At 44.4% G+C, this 21,128-nt stretch overlaps 5 protein-coding genes across 14 annotated transcripts; 3 read left to right on the top strand and 2 right to left on the bottom strand.

The window, feature by feature from the left end:
* Positions 1 to 503: 503 nt before the first annotated feature.
* On the top strand, positions 504 to 15,750 carry tacc (transforming acidic coiled-coil protein). Of its 10 annotated transcripts, none has more exons than XM_002056588.4 (11): positions 3,839 to 4,559; positions 6,807 to 7,005; positions 7,068 to 9,362; positions 13,056 to 13,384; positions 13,451 to 13,515; positions 13,579 to 13,650; positions 13,722 to 13,826; positions 13,880 to 14,041; positions 14,108 to 14,257; positions 14,319 to 14,500; positions 14,856 to 15,750. In XM_002056588.4, exons 1-11 carry the CDS (start codon positions 4,140 to 4,142, stop codon positions 14,861 to 14,863), a joined length of 3,987 nt encoding a protein of 1,328 aa, XP_002056624.2. In that variant the 5' UTR covers positions 3,839 to 4,139; the 3' UTR covers positions 14,864 to 15,750. The 10 variants fall into 10 exon arrangements, with proteins under 10 accessions (XP_070063709.1, XP_015025791.1, XP_015025794.1 ...); XM_070207607.1 differs by having other exon boundaries at positions 3,841 to 4,112; positions 4,178 to 4,559; positions 14,319 to 15,750; XM_015170302.3 differs by having other exon boundaries at positions 3,841 to 4,116; positions 4,178 to 4,559; positions 14,319 to 15,750.
* Positions 15,751 to 16,246: 496 nt separating this feature from the next.
* Positions 16,247 to 17,340, top strand: LOC6632408 (uncharacterized oxidoreductase TM_0325). The gene has a single exon (XM_002056587.4). The coding sequence runs from the start codon at positions 16,479 to 16,481 to the stop codon at positions 17,244 to 17,246; it is 768 nt and encodes a 255-aa protein (XP_002056623.1). The 5' UTR covers positions 16,247 to 16,478; the 3' UTR covers positions 17,247 to 17,340.
* Positions 17,341 to 17,634: 294 nt separating this feature from the next.
* On the top strand, positions 17,635 to 18,614 carry LOC6632407 (uncharacterized oxidoreductase TM_0325). Its single transcript, XM_002056586.4, has one exon. It carries the CDS (start codon positions 17,767 to 17,769, stop codon positions 18,532 to 18,534), a length of 768 nt encoding a protein of 255 aa, XP_002056622.1. The 5' UTR covers positions 17,635 to 17,766; the 3' UTR covers positions 18,535 to 18,614.
* Positions 18,615 to 18,781: 167 nt separating this feature from the next.
* LOC6632406 (meso-2,3-butanediol dehydrogenase) lies at positions 18,782 to 19,666 on the bottom strand. The gene has a single exon (XM_002056585.4). It carries the CDS (start codon positions 19,584 to 19,586, stop codon positions 18,813 to 18,815), a length of 774 nt encoding a protein of 257 aa, XP_002056621.1. The 5' UTR covers positions 19,587 to 19,666; the 3' UTR covers positions 18,782 to 18,812.
* A 428-nt stretch (positions 19,667 to 20,094) lies between these two features.
* On the bottom strand, positions 20,095 to 20,989 carry LOC6632405 (uncharacterized oxidoreductase TM_0325). The gene has a single exon (XM_002056584.3). The coding sequence runs from the start codon at positions 20,950 to 20,952 to the stop codon at positions 20,179 to 20,181; it is 774 nt and encodes a 257-aa protein (XP_002056620.1). The 5' UTR covers positions 20,953 to 20,989; the 3' UTR covers positions 20,095 to 20,178.
* Between the last annotated feature and the right edge of the window lie 139 nt (positions 20,990 to 21,128).

Below are 21,128 nucleotides of genomic sequence, written 5' to 3'. Positions count from 1 at the left end.
CAATATTTTTTTAATAAAGCATACCAAAACATTCTAAATAATTTTTTTTAGGGCTAATTTGAAAATTAGCGCCTATAAAGATTTTGCTATGCAACAGCTGCTTAACCGTTTACAATTACGCAGCATATCAGAGGCACAACTGTTGAGCCTGGTAAAAAATATATCGATAGCTTACCAAAAGCATACCTGTGTGGTTTCGCCATCGAAATGTTAAATAACAGTTGAGCTCTGATGGCACTGTTCTGCCCCTGTTATTAATTGTTGGATAGCCTGATCAGCAGTCACTTAGTGGCTGTTAGGTTTAAACTCAATCTTCGTTCAGCGAATTTCTGGGTAAAAAGTTGTTGATATATTAAATTTGACATGTGCTGTTATTATTCATGTCATTTTTTCTAGTATTACATAGGCAAACTCATTTATGCGAAATTTTATAGGCTTCTCTAGGCTCGCTGTTAATAACAGCGTAGCAAAATGTTAATGTAACAGAGCTGTGCTTCTTCTGCCCTGCGTCGACTTTAAATTGTAGCGGCATTTTTTTTACGCGTTGCGCTTAAAATAATTGTTATTGTTAAAATTTGCATTAATAAGTATTGTTTTCTTCGGATAATTACACAAATCCCATGTCATGGATCTAAATGCAGCAGATGCCCCGGATTCCCAACTGAATGTGAGTCTCGGCAGCCGCAGCGTGTTAAAGGAGCTGAATACAAACGATGGCGGCGCAAAGGTAGGCCAAATAATTAATCAATCAGCGTTGCCGGAGCGTGTTACAGGCCCACCGGCGAGTGGGCGTGCCGTTAAAAACAAAATAAGACACAATTAGCATTCACTTTCTAATACAAAACATGAGAATGTATGTATATATATATATATATATATGTATGTGATTGCATGTATGAGTGTGTGTGTATGTGCACTGATCGCGCGCTGTGCAGTTTTCTGTCTTTATTGGCAACTGCGTCTCTGGCTTCTGGTGATCGATGGGCTTCTCGCTGAACGCTCGCTGCAAACCAAAAATTTTGTCGCTGCTTTTCGCTGTTGTTGTTTTCGTTACTCCTGATGCCGTACATTACATTTTGCTTGTTTTGTACCTAACCTAACAGCCGCCGCCCAGTCGATCACAATATTTGACTTATAATACAGCCCCCTCTTTATGAAGAAGTATTCCACAAGAAATTGCCCTAATTTGTGAGCTGGCATCTTTGAACATTTTATAACTTTCTAATAAAAAGCTCAAAAGTTATTTAATCAGGCACTTGCGGCGCGTGTTCACAGGGTCTCCATCAGTCTGGCAGCCCCTGTTACTTTTTATAATGGCTTGCTGCTGCCGCTGGTGTTGCCTGTTGTTGCTGACGTTCAGTGCGTTCTACAAGTCGTGGCGATCGGACGTTAACTAACGCGCAGTATATATATATATATATATATACATATATCTATATACCCAGCCAAATGGGCAACAAGCCGGGCAAGCACTTGAAGTCCAGGGAGCCCGCATCGTTGGACCATTGGCCACCAAATGCGGTAGGCGAAGTGCGCAAATTCCGAATATATATTCAATAGGCATATATGTATTTAATATACGAATTAATTGTGCTTGTTTCAACTGTAAATTGCCATCTGCACTTGACATGTTCAATTGTTTATGCCGGACAGCGTCCAGATGTGCCAAAAAGTATATATACATATACAAAAGAATATGTTTCCTGGCTACGTTAGAGTCTGCAGACATGATCTGTTCCTGGAAACTTATCTCGTTCCAGCTCCTGTCGGATTTTTTTCATGACAACTCTTTCCAGCTCTTGCCACATTTGTGCGGCATCTTCGTCATTTTTTGGGCTACTTTCCGGCATGGCAGAGTTCATTGACAAGTCGTCGACGTTGTCGCCTCCCCCACATGAATCGCTGCCGTCCGCATTTGTTTTCCGTCTATTTATAGGCTAGGTTCAAATTGCCTGCACTCTACCCTCCTTAACATCATCGTCTTGTTGTTGTCTTTGGCGTCCCCTTGGCTTGTTTGTTTTGATACCCTTTACTTGCAACAGATACCAAACATGTCTATTAAAAGGAATATGTTACTCTCTTATACATTTACCCAACAGCCTCAATATTAGAAGGTAGAGCCTTGAGATTAGGTTTATACACAGAATTTAATACTATCGTTATAGCCTGAAAAGGTCATAATTATTTTAGTAATTTATCGATCAATTTCTGAATTTTTTCCTTTCGCTACAGGGTGTCTCCCAGTCGTTCACTCTCAAAACGAGCGCTCTTTTCTTGTTTACACCATGACTGTGTCTGCCTGTGCCGCTGGCCAAAGGCTGTCTAATGTTGCACTTAAATGCAATGCAGCTGCAACTGGTTAAATGCAACTGGAACTGCAACTGTGAAATGGGAACTGCTTCCATGTTCAGTATGGTATCATATCTTGTCACCTGTCACCCATTGGCCGCCCTTCTTGCCGGCTCGTCATGGCTCATCGTCTGATATTTGGTTTCCCTCAAAATATGCAAAATCAGATGTAGAAGGGTGCGGCCAGGTGGGGGCCATGTGGAGCACTTCCTCAAGTGCACGATGCGCAACAATGGTTGCTGCGGGATCGCATGTCTCTGGCTGTCACTTGGCATCCACATGGCGTGTACAGGGTGCTGCCCCAGCTGAGCTCTTAACAAACGTGGCTTTCTATCATTAGCCCAAGCTGCATTGCCCCATTATTTCGCTCTTCGCTCTTCTCTGCTTTTTTGTGGTTGCATTTTTTCGCTTTGCATTCTGTGAATTAGTTGGCGTCGGTTGCGCCTCCAAGACGGTCGCCTTGTGCTGCCCCACTTGCCTGTGGCAAGATCAATAAATTGACTGCAGGTTCAATTAGGCAACTAATTAAATTGCATTCACGAAACACCCATACGACGCGAGTTAAATGATTATCGAATCAAATGCTTAACGATTAAAACATTTAAGGGTTAGAAACATTTCTCGCCGAGTGGGAGTATAATCATAAGCACAGCATATAATCAACATAAGTGATCTCTAACAGCTGATACACTGTGTAAAAGATCTTACCCGAGGAAGGGAATTCATAGTCAAAAACATTTCAAAACGAAAGAGTTTATCTTTTGATCAATGTTCGCAGTTTACAAAAATCATACAATATATAATGTGATACACTAAATAATGTGATCAAAAGCCTGAATATTTCAATATAGATCTGATCTTTGGCAGCTTCATTTAAAGCAAATTACACTCGGTGATCTACATCTAATTAAAAAATCAATTAACTTAATTAAATTCTCTAATCAAAGGCACGGAAATTGTTAGTCATAGCTGAATCTACAACTCTCTAGCTTAAGATCAGTGATCTACACTGTATTAAAGAAACTTATAATCTTGTTTTAATTATTCAAAAAATATTTAAAAACATTTGCAAAAATCTTTATGTGAAGTAAGCGACTAATTTAGATCAGCGATCGTTGGCAAGACCGTACAAAAGACTGTAAAATAGATCACAAAATGTAGCGGGACTTTTATACAAAAATACACAACCTTTTATTGATCATTAGAGATAAGACGTGTGATCGTGTGAGAGAGACAGAGAGAGTGGCAGAGAGAGAGTGAGAGAGAGAAAGAGAACCCCTTTTGGGGGTGCGCAGAGCCCAAACGTTGCGATCGTTTTGTGGATGTCATTCGAATAGACAGCGCTCTCTCTCATCTCGGTCTCTCCCTCTCTCACACACACTCACACATGCGTACACACGTTGCGGTCGCACGGCAAATTGAAACGAAAAATATTTTTAAATTGATTTCAAACAACGACACGAAACGTGGAAGTCAAGACAAACGCGAGCGGACGACGCGTAAAATCGGATCTATTATTCAATGATGAGCGTAGAAAAATCAAATATTTTTGAATGCCAACTGTCCGAGTAGCAGGCGGCGACAGCAGAACTCTAAAATACAGATTTTACACAAGTTTAGCTAGAATTATATATATGTACAGGTTTATATGTATATATATAATACATAAAGTGGAAAAGCCAAGCGCCAAAAGTTGTTTGTTTTCCCGTTTGTGGCACGCGCAGTGAACCGTAGTCCGAACCGAAAAGAACGTGCAGCAAATCGTGCGTAAGAAAATTATTTTCGAACAAATGGATTTCCTATCGAAACTCATAAAGCGACCCAACAGCATTGTGCTGCCAGAGACCGAGCCAGCGCCCGCACCCGGACCCTCGGCCAGTTGCAGTTCCAGTGCCCCAACAGCTGTGCCCAGCTCCAGGCCCTCTTTATCCAGCCCCACTGCGTTCATTACATTAGCCATGGATCGCTGTTCCATTGACCCGGAACTGGATAGTCTATTTGATTCAGCTGCCCAGGATTTGGATAGCCTGGAGCGGCAGCACAAAGATTTGATCGATCATGTGGATGCGCCTGTTCCATGTCCAGACTCTGCACCCAAGTCAACAAACAGCACTAGAGAAACCATCAAACAGCTACTCAGTGAGATTAATTTCAATCTGGATCAAGTAACCGCACGTGAAATGGAACATTTACAGGCAATGAGCCTTGAGGTAGGTGTGGATTGTGCATGAATGTCGGATTCGGATTGTGAGTGGGTTTGGAGCGGATTGTAGGTGAGAAATGTGTGGATCTTAGTTGTGGATAGTGAGCGTAAGTTGGAAACGGGTGGATTAATAAAGGGGTTTGAGAATGAAGAGTGAAAGTGGGTTGCGGGTGGGGGATAGAGCGGATTGTAGGTGAGAATCCTGTGGATTTAGATTGCGTTTTAGAATAATTATAGACTTGTGCATTATATCAAATACAATTTAGCAAAATTGCTCGCTTTTAAAAGCTTCTGCTTTGAAAAGAATAAGACTTTTGCTGCACGTCAATACACGAATAGCTGCTTGTGGATTGTGTTTATTTAAATTTGCATTATAAAAATGTAATTTAATTTTCACATTTTCTGTAGAACAGGATCCACACGGTTCGCTAGATAAATTCCCATTAGTCCAATTTTATTACACACAAAACACAATTTGTCATCGTGCCTAATGCCCAGGCGCACCCCGTTTCAAATCACCTGCCCTGTTTCCCCTGCCCTCCCCGCCACTTTAACCCGCTCCCGACTGACTTTAACCTTGCGGCTTGCAATTGCTCTAATTAAATTTCGCTTGCATTGACGGGCCGCAAGGCCTTCCAACAGCGTCGCCTGCAATTGGCCGCCGACATCGCCACACGCCACACAGATTTAATTCCTATTCAGATATTTATTTTTCATTTTTTTTTTTGCACTGCCAACAAGCAGACGCCGCCTGGCGACCCACTTACCCCGGTTGCACCTCACCTAATCTCACCCTACCCCAATTCCCCCCACCATGTTTCGGGCTGCTTTTAAATTTAATGACATTTGCTTTTCGTTCGTCTCGGGCCGGGCAACCGACCGGGTTGGCTGCGTCGTGTGTGCTGTGCGAGAGTGTGTGTGTGTGTGTGTAGGTGTGTGTGTGGATGTAGATGTGTCATTCCCTCAAACTTGGTCAGTTGTGACCAGCGTTATATGGTTTGCCTATAATATAATTCTGATAGAATTCTGTGTCAATAGTATTAGTTCCACAGAAGGTAACCTAAGACCAAATGCGTTCCACATATGTGTTTGGATGTCGTGGAACGCCAGCTTAAGCTATTTTCCTTTTATTATGCTATAAGTTTATAGGGTATATTTAGATAACTTTCGAGCTCTTTTTAATTATAAGCTTAATGTTCCAATGTGCTTCACATATGCTTAGCTTTGGTGGAATGTGAGTTGAACAGATTTAACTTATCTGCACAAGTTTCGGGTTCTGTACTAACATTAAATCGAAAATAATTTAAAACGTTCTACGTATGCTGAGCTATGCTGGCACATAATCTGAATCTGTACTGTTCAGTTTATTTAAATATGTTCCACTCTCTTAGAACTATTGCATTAGATTGTAATGAATGCATTCCACAAGGAACATCGACAAATGCTATTAAAATGTTGTATTTAAGCGGAGAATGCATTTGATGTTTCGGATAAGTTGGGCGTGGATTGTATTCAATAGGTTCCACTCTAATTAGAAGATTGGCATCAACGCATTTCACAAACAACATCGATATAACGCTATTAAAGTAGTGTATTTTAGCATGTGGAATGCAATTAACGATTCAAATAAATTGGTTGTGGATTGTATTGAATGCAGGTTGGATAGGTTCCACTTTAACATAGATTGTGATTAATGTATTCCATAAGGAAAAGCTAAAGTGGAATGCAATTAAAGTTTCATATTAATTTGGTTATGGATTGTATTGAAAGCAAGTAGAATAAGTTCCGCATACATCGTCTTTCGGTCTATTTAGGGTATTTTATATTTTAGAATCTACTTTTCGCCTTTTTCGTGATCGGATTCACCCGGATTGTGTCCTATTTTGGTCACCAGCTGTTCCCTGCCGTGCCCCTGCGTCCAATTGGGACATGTCAGCGGTTCAGCCGGGCAGCTGCTGTCGCCCATGTTTTTGATGATGATGATGATCATTATTTTCGTAATTTTTAATTCGCTTTTGGCTTGTTTACGTTTCGGTTGCCAATTGTTTGGACTACGTAAGCTGCCCCCCTTAATTTATTTATTTTTCACAATTTTTCTTGTTTTTTCTCGCAAGAGTCTCCCAAAGATTGTGTTGTTTTTTTTTTTTTTTGCATTTCACACGCGATGCGCAAAATGTTGAATATATTAATTTTTGAATTTTAATTTTAAGATTAACGATCTGTTCGTTTTCTTTCTTTTATGCGCCGCCTGCAGCTGAGTCCACTGGCCGTAAAGCCAGGTCCGGCCAGGCACAGCTTGGAGCAGCAGAAAGCGCTGGTCGCGGCAATGCGCTCCACATCGCAGCCGAGCACGCCGCGGGACAAGGAGCAGCCATTGCTCAAGTTCACGGGTTTGCCCGAGTTCGACGAGACCCAAATACCAGAACTGGCGCCGCTCAGCGTCGAAATGGAAGGTGACAGTCTGTTAACGAAACAAAGACGAACCTACTTTTAAACAAAGCCCATCTTCCCACAGCTCAACTGAAGTCGGATGCATGTGCTCCTGTGCTCAGCTCGACAACGCTTAAGCTGAGCGAGCACGAATACAACTCCGATTCCGATGTTTATGCCGAGTGCCTTTCCCTGAACAGCGGCAAGCTCTCGGCGGACCAGTCCGACCTGGAGGCCTACTCGAGCGCCTTAAATGACGTTCTGGAGCAGCAGCAACTGTCCAATGTGACAGCAACAACGCTCGAGAATACGCTGAGCGATGCGGCTCATAACAACAGCTGCGAGCCAATGGATGTCGATGATATTAATGAGACAATGGAATTGCTAAAGGATGTGCTCGCACCGGAGGACCGTCAGCAGCTGCAGCAGCAGTTGCTGGACGGGGCAATGCAGCAGGAAGAGGAGGCTCAGCAGCCGACACAGCAAAGGGGGATGCCAAAAGTAGAGGAACAGCGGGAGGAGGCCGTGCCAAAGGAGCAGTCCATGCAGCAGAAAGAAGCCGTGCCAAAGGAGCAGTCCATGCAGCAGGACTTAAAGCTGGAACAATCCTTAAAGCTGGAACAATTCTCAAAGCTGGGACAATCCATGCTAAAGGAGCAGGAGACAGCCACGTCGCAACCAATTGCTGCTCCAGCTCCAATATATCCAACCGTACAGCAGACGATCCCAATTACGGACCTACAGCTGGAGCAACTAGTACCCACTGCTTCAGATTCAGACAAAATTAAGGATCATCTAACGCCGAATGCACAAACCGAATCGCAGCCAGCTCCTGCCCCGGCTCCGTTATCACCACCATTGCCCACACACCAGAAGAAGCAAGATGTGGAGCAACCAGTTTCAGACTCTGCAGCTTCTGCCCCACTCTCCCCACTGCAGATACCCGAAGCAGTGCCAGTCTCTGCTCCATTGCAGACGCCAGATTCTGTAGAGCAACTGCTGGAGCAGCCCATTCCACAATCTGATGCAGCTCTAATCGCGCCCACATTGCAGGCACCACCATGTCAGCTGTTGCCCACATCGCCGCCCATACCCACACATCGAATGAAGACGCCTGAGGAGCTGGTGGAGCTGTTGGCCTTGCAGGTCTACGCCCAGCCACCTGAAGAGCCACAGCAGGAGGCAGACGTCATGGCGAGTGCAGACAGGCACGTGGACGAGCTGCAAGCGTTGCCGCCCAAGCCCGTGGCAACTGTGGCGCCCGTACCTAAGCAGCCCAGTCCGTTACCAGCACTAGAACTGAATATAAGTATTGGCTCGCAAAATGGCTGCTCTGGGCCGATATCGCCCAGTTTCCCTGTAAGATCACCTGCGGAATCACCGAGGCACTTTCCACGCTCACCGCATGCGCCGGCCGAGCAGGAGGAGATGCAATATCTGGAACAGGCGAACATTGAGCCCGCCGCCGAGCCTAAACTGTGCCTGAGCGGAGTCATAGCCAGGTCGCCGCTACCCATACAATTGACCGTGACGGGCTCCAGCCCTGAGGGGCCGCTGCAGCAGCCCCTCGCTGACAATTCCCCACTCAACGGCACCTTTGACAGCGCCAGTCCGGAGTCGATTGAGAGAGCTGGACGCCCGTCGGGGGCAAGTTTTGGTGTGGCGCTAAATACAGCCGGCGGCCAGCAAAGACGCACCTTCTTGGTAAGAACGGATCCAGCAGAGCAACAGGCGGCCAAGCGGCTCAGCGATTCCCAAGCGTATGATCGCGGCCAGGAGGAAAATCAATTAAATGCCACCTATGCCGCACCACTGCAGGAAACTCCGGAGAAGCAGCAGCGGCGCACTCTTTCCGTGGAGAATCTGCACAAGGAGGAGGAGCAGCAGCGCGGATTGGGATCAAATCAAATGCGACGCACTTTTTGCATGGAGCAGGACGCATCGCCGGCACTAGAGGCTACCGAGGAGAATATCATGGCTGATGATTTGGAGCCCATGGATGTGGATCAGTCGATCCACAGCGTCGACAAGAAGTCGACAGGACAGCTAACCGAGCCTCAAGCAGTTTCAGAACAGCAAGAGCACCAGCCGCAGCTGGAGCAGCTGCCCGTCCAACTCAAGCGTCCGTCTATCCACGCAGATGTGCCAGCTAATGTCGAGGAGCAAAAGCTGTCTGTTAAGGAGCAGCTCAGTGCCGGCGATGAAAAGGAGGATGTCTATGTGGATCACTTTGGCGCCATGTCGCCCATTTCCGATGACATCTTCAAGCAGCCACAGTGCATCGGTAGCTTGGCCAGCTTGGCCAGGGGCAAGAAAGGCAGCGTAACCGATGAGCAATTCCATGATGCAGAGTTCCACGACGGAGCCAGCAACAACAACAGTAAGTAACGCCCCCTAACTTACGCCCTTCTATTTGCATTACATCCGATTACTAAAATTCCATTATACAAAATTAGAGATGAGTGCGTGTCGCACTTCTTAAACACGAGCAAGAACCTTATCTTATGTGCATTCTTTTTTTTTTTTTTTTTATCTGTTGCATTTGTTGAATAATATTCTATTCAATTTCTAATAATAATTTTAAGAAAGTAATATTTTATAGTTTCCAATTTCAAAATTTACTTTAAGGCGATAGCAAGACTTCGTGCTTGTGGCACGTGCCACGCCACGCACCCTATACTAAATGCAATTTTCTTTTAATAATCGTGCACGTCCCTCACCGCCCCCTCCCCCCCCTCTTCCGTACCTACCGCATTCTCTATTAAAATCAATGTCGTCTGCTATATTCGTGACCTTAGCTCATGAGCTGCCAGGTCGTGGGAGATGGGGAAGATTACACCGGCTTTGGCATTTGAACTTGAAATGTGGGCACAAGCCAGGGCCGAGGATAGTTCATTTGCATGTGCCACCCGCTTGCCTAGACTGTGTCTAACTGTAAAAATAAACCTCCACATGCAAGGCAATGAACCTGAACTTCAATACCACAACATAACGGAACACAAACAGGGCAGGAAGCAACAACCATGCGACGTCAATTAAGCGCATAATTTTTGGCTGCCGCGTAGCTGTCTGCATGTTATGTTGTTGCTTTAAATGCATTTTAATGCAGCCGTTGTACTTCGAAAATGCCGCATTGCCCCTTTGCACATAAACACACACTCACATACACACGTGCGGAGTCAAATTGGGTGCACGTTTTTTTGTGCGCCCTCACTTATGCTCTCAATCTGACAGCACTTTTGGTCTCTCAATTTTTACTCTCTCGCTCTCTGCGCACTCGAACCCTTATCAGTATGCCGTAATCGCCGCAACAAAATAAACGTAAATGTCTCCGCTGTGACGTCACGCTGCCCAATTGATGAACTGTCGTTTGGCCATTTGTCTGACTGCCTCAGCGCGTGTAACTGTGTGTGCCCCCGATGAGCGCATTTATATTTTTGGCTTATTAACGTAAGGCGTTGCCTAATTGGAAAATTGCTCATATATGCAAAATAATTTCTTTTAATGATTCGCCCACTGCACGCTTTACACTTCACTTAATTTACCATTAATAAATTCATTTTTAAACTTGCCGCAATTATCGTTATCGTTGCCTAAACAAATGCAACTCTATATACTAATACAATTCAGATAAGTGCATATCGATAGAACTGTCTCTCGGTCAAGTCTAGTTGGAAGAGGGGGAGGCAACTACAGTGGAACCCAGCTAACAAAGAAAGCGCTTAAATCAAAATAACCATATTTTCTAAAAAAAAAGATAATAGAATACTTTGCATTTGTTTAAAACAAATTTTAAAGTGAAATATTTGTTGTGCCCATTCATCACTATAATCTCTTCATAGCGCATTGCACCCGTAGCTGGTCGCTCTCACTATCCCACTCACACACCAAGCAGGAGAATCTTGCATAGAACTTGCTCATGCACTTTTACTACGCTAGTGAGCGAGCAGCACCAGAACACACAACGTGTACACAATACACACTAACACATACACATTATTTTACTCTCACCATATGGCGAGACTCTCTTGGCGCTGGCGCGTCACACTTGCTCATTGCATACGCGTCACTGTCACACACTCCAGTCAGAATCCAACTTGCCTCGCGACTCTCCGCGTACGCTCTCTGACTCAGTTCGTATGAGTGTGTGCTGTGTGTAGGTGTGTGTGCGTGCGTGCGCTGGTTTTCTTATTGGCATCGGAGAAAAGTAAGCATATTAGCATTCCATTTCAGTTAGTTTTCAACTTTTGACGTTGTCGCTGCTGCCACAGCCACAGCCTCTGTCCGCGTCGCGTTGTCGCTAAACAACAACTGCTGCGCCTCTTCTTTTCGTGGAGTACTAGCATACCAGCAAATGTAATTGAAAATGTTTTATTTAAAAACAAATATTTATTGTATTGGCTGCGTATAGCATATGTTTGCGATATGTTTGCCTGGTGAAATTTGCGCAAATACGCTCAAACACAAAGCAGCTGGTCACACAGCAAAAACAACAACTTGCCCAGTTACACAAAAGTGTCAATGACAAAATGCGAAAGAAACAAATAAAAAAAAAATAAAAAAAAAAAAACAAAAAGAAGCATAAATAAAGCCACAAGCTGAAGACGTAGACTGAAGTAAAAAGTTGTATTTTTTCCAATGAGAGCGAGAGCGTAAAAATTGATTGTGTGTGTGTGTCTGTGTGTAACTGTGCATGTGATTTGGATTGTGTGTGTGTGCGTGTGGGCGCTGCGTGGTCACGGTTAACATTGAGTATTTTAATAACTGTAAAAAATCTTGAAAATGCAAAAGTTGACAAGAAACAGACGGACAAGCAATTAAAACGCAGCACAGTGTAAAAACTTTTCGCGCGAGAGCTACTCTCACTAAGCTCTGACTCGCACGCGCTCTCACGCTCTTTCCTTTACCATTGTGTCTTGTCAATGCATCAGTTTGTCAATTGGTTCACGGTTCATAATAATAAAAAAAAAAAAAGCAACCCACTTCGTGCCTTCCTACTATTGCATAAAATGACTCACAAATGGCAATTGCGGCTTTGGTCTTTGTTTTGTTCTCGATTTGTATTTGGATAATATTATTTTTGTTTTGCTTTCCTTACGCCCTGCAGTTGAGTGACCCGCATTCTTATATGCCATGCATCTGTGTTTATCTGGGCCTGCCCGGGCTTCCACGTTTTACTATTTTTAAAGCCGTTTCCATTTGACATTTGTTTATATTGCGCGCATGTTGGCCAAATAATGCGGCTTCTGTGCGACAAACCTCGCCCAATTGGGACGGGGTAAGACCAGTGTTGCCAAATCAGCTGTTTTCTAGCTAGGTTTGGACAATTTCAGCCGGAAACGGTTAAAATGTTTAAATCTATTTTTTTTTTTTTGGCAATTTCCGTTGCAATAGCTGATTCAGCTATTTTTGGCCATTTTTGACGATTGGATTGGCAACACTTGTGCCCCCTTACAGGGTAGCGCCCAGTTTGAGTCATGCCGCAAGTTATTTAAATATCGTCGTCGCCTTTTTCCTGCCGCTTTTGTTTTCAAAAGTGAAGTACAAAGAACAAGAGAGCGCATTCACGTACGTACTAGGCATTAGGGCGCTACACATGTACATCTATGTGGGGTACATTGGCACAGAGAAACATCACTTAAATATCATGTAAAATGTGTATTGTTCGAAGTGCCGCATATTAAATATCTGATGTTCATTCGCCAAATGCTCGCATGCAAAGCTCATTAGTTCTGATTCTGATAGTAGCGCAATTCAAAGTCGCCTATGCCCAACCCAACAACGTCAATCTTTGTCATGTGCCCAGTTTCTATTGCTATATCTATACATATCTATACATATGCATTAGTATTTATGAAATAACGTCATAATATGCCATATCTGATACAATTTAATAATATATACTATATATATATAATTCGAATTTATCAACTAACTTTTGTGTTTATCTCTTTTTCATTCAACAACAACAAAATGCACGCGCATGCACTCGTATCTCAACTACACACACACACCCACGCACACTCACACATTCGTAATTGCCGAAAACACACACACACGTAAACACATACAGTTATACTCAATTCATCAGATTTCGATTATTTGTACACAAAAGGCAGCAACAATGCGCCGCCCATCGATCGGAGCTCGTTACTATTGAAATTTGATCCGCTTCTGGGTGCTCCGGTACCAGTAAGTCAGTCGCAGCAGCAGCTACAGCAGCAGGAGCAGGCGCTGCTCAACATACTCAGCAACAACAACAATTTAACACGTGCATTGAGTCCCACATTGGAGGAGCACGAGACCAGCGGCAGCAATCAGTCGCTTACATTTGAACCCTGTGCCAAAGGAGCAGCAGCGGCAGCTCAAAAGGATTTCAAGCCGCCAGTGGATAGAACAAGAGTGAGTTGTGGCGTGTGCCGCGAGCGTGGTTAACGAGCTACTAATAATACCTAATCTTACCCACAGAAGCATGCAAAAATGAGTGTGGATGTTATCGATAACGATTGCAACAAAACCTTCGATAATTCAAAGTAAATAACGCTAAAAAAAACATGTGGAACGTATGTGTGAATAAAATTTCTTATATTTCGCAGCCTGAACTCGGAGGAAAAAACAAACAAATACAACAACATGGATGAACTGGAGAAAAAAATCAAAAACGAAGTGTAAGTAAAAGTGGATTTCCAGGTGTGGAACGTATCGTAAATAAAAAATAAAATAAAATATCTACCCGTAGCACCCGCTCCGAGGACATTGAAAAGAAACTTAAAGATGCCGAGCAACGCGAAGAGGCGCTGGTCAAACGGATTACAGAAAAGGACAAAACAAACGCAAAACTCAAGTGGGTCTCCATAACTAAATAATATTTCCTCTCACTAAACTCACAATCCACAGCGGCGTCATTGAGGCCTACGAGAAAGCCATTGCAGAGCTGATCCATGACAAGGAGCAGCTGGTACAAAACCATGAAAGGCAAATGCTGGAAGTGCAAACAGATCGTGATTCGAATTATCATCACTTAACGTCGCTGGAAACGACATTCTCCGATCTCCATGTGTAAGAAGATGCAACACGAATTCTCTTTCAATATTTTTATCTTAATTGCTACCTATTTGGTTTTAGCAAATATGAAAAGAGCAAGGAGATGACCTCACAACTAAAACAGATAGAGGAGAATCTGCTGGAGGAAAAGAAGAAATTAATGGACAAATTGCGACAGCAAGAGCAGCGATATGAGCAAATGAAAAGCCATGCCATGCAGCAAATGGAAATGTATGCAAAATTCTTCATATTTTGCCCAATTTGCAAACTCAAAGTTTATATCCTTTTGCAGTGCCAACAAAAAGATGGCCACACTTACAAAAGAGCACACGGATGAGGTGAAAAAATTAAAAGCTTTACTCAAAAAGGAGGAAGTCTCGCGCATCTCGACGGCTGAGCAGCTGCAACAAAAGTCACGGGAGAATGCGGATCTGCTCAAGATATGCGAGGAGCTTATCTACGATAAGGGACAAGGTGGTAGTAGTTAAACTTCAACCCGAGTGGATTATTTTTGCGGCCTGAATGTATTTTCTATTTTACGCTGTAAACGCACACACACACACACATACTCTCCCTTTCACTCACACTCACAGTCAACATCCACACACAGACACACATTATGGCATGTGGAACGCATGTTTGTCGCATGTTCATTGACTCAATCGCGTACTATCTCATTACATTTTGTAATTTTTGTTGTGTGCTCTCGTGAATTGATTGAGAACCTCATATTAAATCTCAATTCTTAAGCTGTCGTTTTGTTAAATGGCGGATTTCGCGCCCAACACTATGCCTAACTATCCATATATATGTATTGTACTATTTCTAGATTTTTAGTTTACACAAAACAACAACCACAACAACAACAACACCAACATGCCGAGCTGCAAATGAGTTCCACACACACGTTGAGATCCACACACTCGCCTTACTGGATCCTCCCCGCCCCCTTATCCTTAAAATGTTACTAATTTCTGTCGAATCTGCCTTTTGTTTAAGTTCAATGATATTAATGCGTTATGTTTGTCTGAAAATTTGTAATCGATTTTCATGCCAAATACCAGAAAATTATTTTCCCCACACACAGACACACACATTGAATTGTTTGTTGTGTTTGATGAACAGCTGAAATTAATAAGGAAACCCTCAAAAAAAATAAAAAGAAACAAGAAAACAGCGCACGCTTGAGGCGCGCCTTTATTAAATGTCTAAGTTTAAAATTAGTTTAATTTAAATTAAAACTTTTTAATAACTGTATTAAGCATAAAATTCTGTATTACATAATAGAACTAAAAACAAAAGCATAGAAAAAACCGAAACGAATCATTAAAAAAAAACATACACAAAAAAACTATTTATGCATTAAAAACAAAAACGCTAAAAACAAATATGTAACTTTTTTGTTTTAATTACAGCTTTACACTAGTTTTCATTTGCTATGCACTGAAAGTGTTCGCCTTAGAAAAGAAATAGTTAAATTTAAAGAAACCCCCCAAAACCCACTCCCTTCCAACTCTCTCGTCAAAAACACAGAAAATTTCGAGCAATTTTATAGCAAGCTTTGTAGAGAGAAATCTAAATGAATTTTACTTCCATTTGTAACATTTATTAAGATGTAAGAACTTGACAAAAAAATATATAAAAAAATATAACGAAAAGTTGTTAAAACACAAAATGAAAACGAAAAAAAAAAACAGGAAATTGTATACAAAAATTTGTACCCAGTCCATGTAATCGAATATTATGCTAACTACACCACACATATAACGGTATACATATACTATATATTTTTCTAAAGTTGTAGCAGTCAGAACACGCGCGCTTTAAACAAGTGGAAAAACCTTAAGAAACGCAAATCAGTTTTGTTGTTTGAGATTTAATATTGAGATGGAAATGATATATATCAATGCGCTGTAAAAAAAAAAACACACATAATAAATAGTATTAAAACATGCAGAGACATACAAGTATATGTTCTGTGGCATGTGCATGTAAAGGTGATGAACAAGTTGCATAATTCAATAAATAAAAATATTATGTACGAGTAACTGCAAAAGCATTCGAATTTAAATTGTTTAACAGCTCGCTAAACTGTCGTTTGCAGAGGCTGGCAACGCTGCCAAAAGTTGTGAAGCGGTCTGGCAGCCAGCTGCGTTCCTGCTTACGCTCTTGATATCAAAGCAAGCGTTTAGTTATCAACAAAATATAACGTCCTAACCAATAACTTTTAAAACTCCTCAATATTAGGTTGCCTCACATGTCGACCATTTCGGCAGCAAAGTTGTACAAAATCTGAAGCAGACGGCCGAGCAAGCAGCGCAACTGTTGCTGCTAACACGGTGTGGCAACTCTGCCAACAGCTGAACAGCGATCTTGCGGGCTCGCCGAAAAAACAATAGGCAATAAGACAAAACAAAATAGATTAAAAACTGCGGCAGATGCGCTGCTTGCCATGAATTTCGCCGGCAAAATTGTTCTAATAACAGGCGCCAGTTCCGGCATAGGGGCCGCTACAGCCGTTAAATTCGCCGAATACGGCGCTTGCCTGGCGCTTAACGGACGCAATGTGGAAAATCTGAACAAGGTGGCCGAGCAGTGTAAAGCAGCTGGTGCCGCGCCAGCTCTGGTTGTGGGCGATATCAGCAAGGAGGCGGACACGGAGCGTGTTTGGTGCGAAACGCTGCAGCAATACGGCAAATTGGATGTGCTGGTCAACAATGCGGGCATCATGGAGTCGGGCAGCATCGAGAACACCTGCCTGGAGCAGTACGATCGCGTGATGAACACCAATCTGCGTGCCATCTATCATTTGACCATGCTGGCCACTCCGGAGCTGCTCAAGACCAAAGGCAACATTGTCAACGTGTCCAGCGTGAACGGCATACGCTCATTTCCGGGCTTGCTGGCCTACAACATCTCGAAAATGGGGTTGGATCAGCTTACGCGCTGCGTGGCCCTCGAGTTGGGGCCCAAAGGCGTGCGCATCAATTCTGTTAATCCCGGCGTTATAGTTACCGATCTACACAAGCGCAGCGGCATGGACGAGGCTGAATATCAGAAGTTCCTGGAGCGCTCCAAGACCACACATGCCTTGGGCCGACCCGGCACCTCAGAGGAGGTGGCCAATGCCATTACGTTTCTGGCCAGCGATTTGGCCAGCTTCACCACGGGCCTCAGCTTGTCTGTGGACGGCGGACGCCATGCCATGTGCCCACGTTAACCACAACCAAACATTTATTTTGTTCCATTTGAAATAATGATGTCTTATATAGGAAATACGAGTAATTACAAAAGCATTTAAATTTAAATTTAAATCTAAACTGCTCACTAATCAGTCGCTTACTGAGGCTGGCAACGCTGCCAGAAGTTGTGAAGCGGTCTGGCAGCCAGTTCCGTTCTTGCTCGCGCTCTTGATATCGACGCTAACGTATAGTTATCAAAAAAGCGAACTAATCAGAAACTTATTTTAAGTGTGTCTCGAGCGTTGACTGTTTCGGCGACAAAGATTGTATAAAATCTGAAGCAGATGGTCGAGCAGTCAGCGCAACTGTTGTCAATACCACAGTCTGGCAACGCTGCCAACAGCTGAGCAGCGATCTTGCGCTCTCGCTCTTATCAAAGCGAACGGCGAGAAAACAATTAAGCAATAAGACAAAACAAAAAAGAATAATAGCTGCGGCAGATGCGCATTTAAAGCCTAGCAAGTGCTTACATAATCTAATCAGCAGCTCGTGTGTGCCATGAATTTCGCCGGCAAAGTTGTGCTAATAACAGGCGCCAGTTCCGGAATAGGCGCTGCCACGGCCGTTAAGTTCGCCAAATACGGCGCTTGCCTGGCGCTTAACGGACGCAATGTGGAAAATCTGAACAAGGTGGCCGATCAGTGTAAAGCAGCTGGTGCCGCGCCAGCTCTGGTTGTGGGCGACATCAGCAAGGAAGCGGACACAGCGCGTGTGTGGAGCGAGACCCTAAAGCAATACGGCAAACTGGATGTGCTGGTCAACAATGCGGGCATCATCGAGACGGGCAGCATTGAGAACACCAGCCTGGAGCAGTACGATCGGGTGATGAACACCAATTTGCGTGCGCTCTACCACTTGACCATGCTGGCCACTCCGGAGCTGGTCAAGACCAAGGGAAACATTGTCAACGTGTCCAGCGTGAACGGCATACGCTCATTTCCCGGCGTGCTGGCCTACAACATTTCGAAAATGGGCGTGGATCAGTTTACGCGCTGCGTGGCCCTCGAGTTGGCGGCCAAGGGCGTGCGTGCAAATTGTGTTAATCCCGGAGTTACGGTCACGAATCTACACAAGCGCGGCGGCATGGACGAGGCTACATATCAGAAGTTCCTGGAGCACTCGAAAACCACACATGCCTTGGGCCGACCCGGCACCACAGAGGAGGTGGCCAATGCCATTACGTTTCTGGCCAGCGATTTGGCCAGCTTCACCACGGGCCTCAGCCTGGCTGTAGATGGCGGACGCCATGCCATGTGCCCGCGTTAACCACAACCGAACCTGACCGAAGATAACCAAATGCATTTATGTTGTGCCTTTTGAAATAAAGCTATGTTATATATAGGAAATGACAAGGCAAATAATCTTTATTAGGCCCGGATTACATATAAAGACCGTCAGGACCCCAACAAGGTACCCAACTGCAACAGACAGATCTAAGGCTTAACCAACATCTCAAATGAGAAACATATTGTTCTCATGTTATCCAACTATATAATTGAATATAGACTGCAGATTAAATGTACATAATGTTTATTATCCCCAGCTTAACGCGGGCACATGGCATGACGACCGCCATCCACAGGCAAATTGACGCCCGTTGTGAAGCTGGCATCATTGCTAGCAAGGAATGCTATTGCTGCCGCCACCTCATGCACATCGCCGTGTCGGCCCAGTGCATGCGTTTCCTTGGCGCGCTCCAGGAACTTGGCATAGGTTGCCTCATCCAGGCCGCCGCGTTTTTGCAGTTCCGTAATAATTACGCCCGGGTTCACAGAGTTAACACGCACACCCTTTGCAGCCAGTTCCAGAGCCACGCAGCGCGTAAACTGATCCACGGCTGCCTTAGACACATTATAGGCCAGCACGCCGGCAAAGGAGCGTATGCCATTCACACTGGACACATTGACAATGCTGCCCTTGGTCTTGACCAGCTCCGGGGTGGCCAGCATGGTCAGTTGGTAGAGCGCACGCACATTGGTGTTCATCACGCGATCGTACTGCTCCAAGCTGGTGTTCTCAATGCTGCCCATCTCAAGGATACCCGCATTGTTGACCAGCACATCTAGTCTGCCGTATTGCTTGAGGGTGGCAGTCAAGATTTGCTCCACATCCGCCTCCTTGTCCATGTCGGCTTGCAGCTGCAGCGCCGGCGACCCGCCTGCAGCCAGAATATTGTCCGCCGTTTCCTTTAATTTCGCCTCATTGCGACCCACAATTACCAGCAGTCCGCCCAGGCTGGCCAGGTGCACGGCAGTGGCTGCACCTATGCCAGAACTGGCGCCTGTCACGATAATCACCTTATCTTTGAAATTGGGCATATTTCTTACGCGTCTGCCTTCTGCTGCGGCTCAACTACTTGTGATATATCTGTTTGACATTGAAGTTGACAGCAGCGCGCAAAGTAACCAAGTCGATAACACTACCTATCGATAACAGGCCTGTAGCTTTTATTTCAGTCAGTGCTGCCCCACCATTGATGAGCAAAAATAGCTAAAAATGGCGTATTTGACAACTAGCTAACACTTCTTCATTCTCTATTTGTTTTTTAAGTACATTTAACCAGGAATAGAGCTGACAAATATTTATATTATCCTATATTCAATAAAGCAGAAGTTTTATATTAACGAACTTCTGATAAAAATATTTAGTTTACCTAAGCTAGTTTTAGTTTGTTCAAAAATAGCTAACTTGGCAGCACTCAAAATTGTGAAAGTCCAATTGGAAGTGTTTCGATAGCAAGTAAAATCGAAAATACTCACTTTTTTTCTGCTGGCGCTCTCTCGAAGCTCGAAGTTGTGAAATTCGAATTGCGATCAAAGCCGCTAATTGAGCTGTTTATCACGATTATTGTTTATTTTTGATTAAATGCCAACAGTGTCCATACACAGATTTGCGTTTGTTTTTTACTTTTCAGCGCGGGCACATGGCATGCCGGCCGCCATCCACGGCCAGGCTAACGCCCGTTGTGAAGCTAGCTGCATCACTGGCCAAAAAAGCAATCGCTTTCGCCACCTCCTCCACATTGCCGGCACGACCCAGGGCATGTGTGGTCTTTGAGTGTTCCAGGAACTGTTGATAGGTAGCCTCGTCCATGCCGCCGCGCTTATGAATTTCGGTTACAATTACACCCGGGTTCACAGAGTTCACGCGCACACCCTTGGACGCCAGCTCCAGGGCGACGCAGCGCGTAAATTGATCCACGGCTGCCTTGGACACATTATAGGCGAGCACGCCGGGAAAAGAACGTATGCCATTCACGCTGGACACATTGACAATGCTGCCCTTGGTCTTGACCAGCTCCGGGGTGGCCAGCATGGTCAGTTGGTAGAGCGCACGCACATTGGTGTTCATCACGCGATCGTATTGGGCCAGAGATGTTGTCTCAATGGTGCCTCGCTCCAGTATGCCTGCATTGTTGACCAGCACATCGATGCGTCCGTGCTTGGCCAGCGTTGCTGCCACAATGCGCTCCACATCCGCCTCCTTGTCCATGTCGGCTTGCAGCTGCAGCGCTGGCGCGCCGCCTGCAGCCAGAATATTGTCCGCTGTTTCCTTTAATTTCGGCTCATTGCGACCCACAATTACCAGCAGTCCGCCCAGGCTGGCCAGATGAACGGCAGCAGCTGCTCCTATGCCAGAGCTGGCGCCTGTTACGATAATTACTTTGTCCTTGAAGGTCGCCATGGCGAGATGCGAAACACAAAATGTCAGCCGAAATGATCGATTGCGATAACTTTAGCTGGAATTAACGATAACAGCATCGAAGCACAGCTGCTGCTGCAAAGCTTTCTCCGATCAGCTGTGCAAAGCTTTGCAGTTGAAGTCCTGCACGCCTTGAATACCCTCTAATACTACTTTAC

This window comes from Drosophila virilis, chromosome 2 (genome assembly GCF_030788295.1).
Source record: "Drosophila virilis strain 15010-1051.87 chromosome 2, Dvir_AGI_RSII-ME, whole genome shotgun sequence".
NCBI classification, from domain to species: domain Eukaryota; kingdom Metazoa; phylum Arthropoda; class Insecta; order Diptera; family Drosophilidae; genus Drosophila; species Drosophila virilis.
The sequence above is the reverse complement of the archived record's forward strand: the minus strand, read 5'-3'. Positions and strand labels throughout refer to the sequence as shown.

Bases quoted from the DNA above. Each gene is read 5' to 3' on its own strand.
- LOC6632406 (XM_002056585.4), bottom strand. From the start codon at position 19,586: ATGCCCAATTTCAAAGATAAGGTGATTATCGTGACAGGCGCCAGTTCT.
- LOC6632405 (XM_002056584.3), bottom strand. From the start codon at position 20,952: ATGGCGACCTTCAAGGACAAAGTAATTATCGTAACAGGCGCCAGCTCT.
- LOC6632407 (XM_002056586.4), top strand. From the start codon at position 17,767: ATGAATTTCGCCGGCAAAGTTGTGCTAATAACAGGCGCCAGTTCCGGA.
- LOC6632408 (XM_002056587.4), top strand. From the start codon at position 16,479: ATGAATTTCGCCGGCAAAATTGTTCTAATAACAGGCGCCAGTTCCGGC.
- tacc (XM_015170303.3), top strand. From the start codon at position 4,140: ATGGATTTCCTATCGAAACTCATAAAGCGACCCAACAGCATTGTGCTG. The intron at 4,560-6,806 runs GTAGGTGTGGAT...CGCCGCCTGCAG, and splicing joins TACAGGCAATGAGCCTTGAG to CTGAGTCCACTGGCCGTAAA. The intron at 13,516-13,578 runs GTAAATAACGCT...TATATTTCGCAG, and splicing joins AAAACCTTCGATAATTCAAA to CCTGAACTCGGAGGAAAAAA.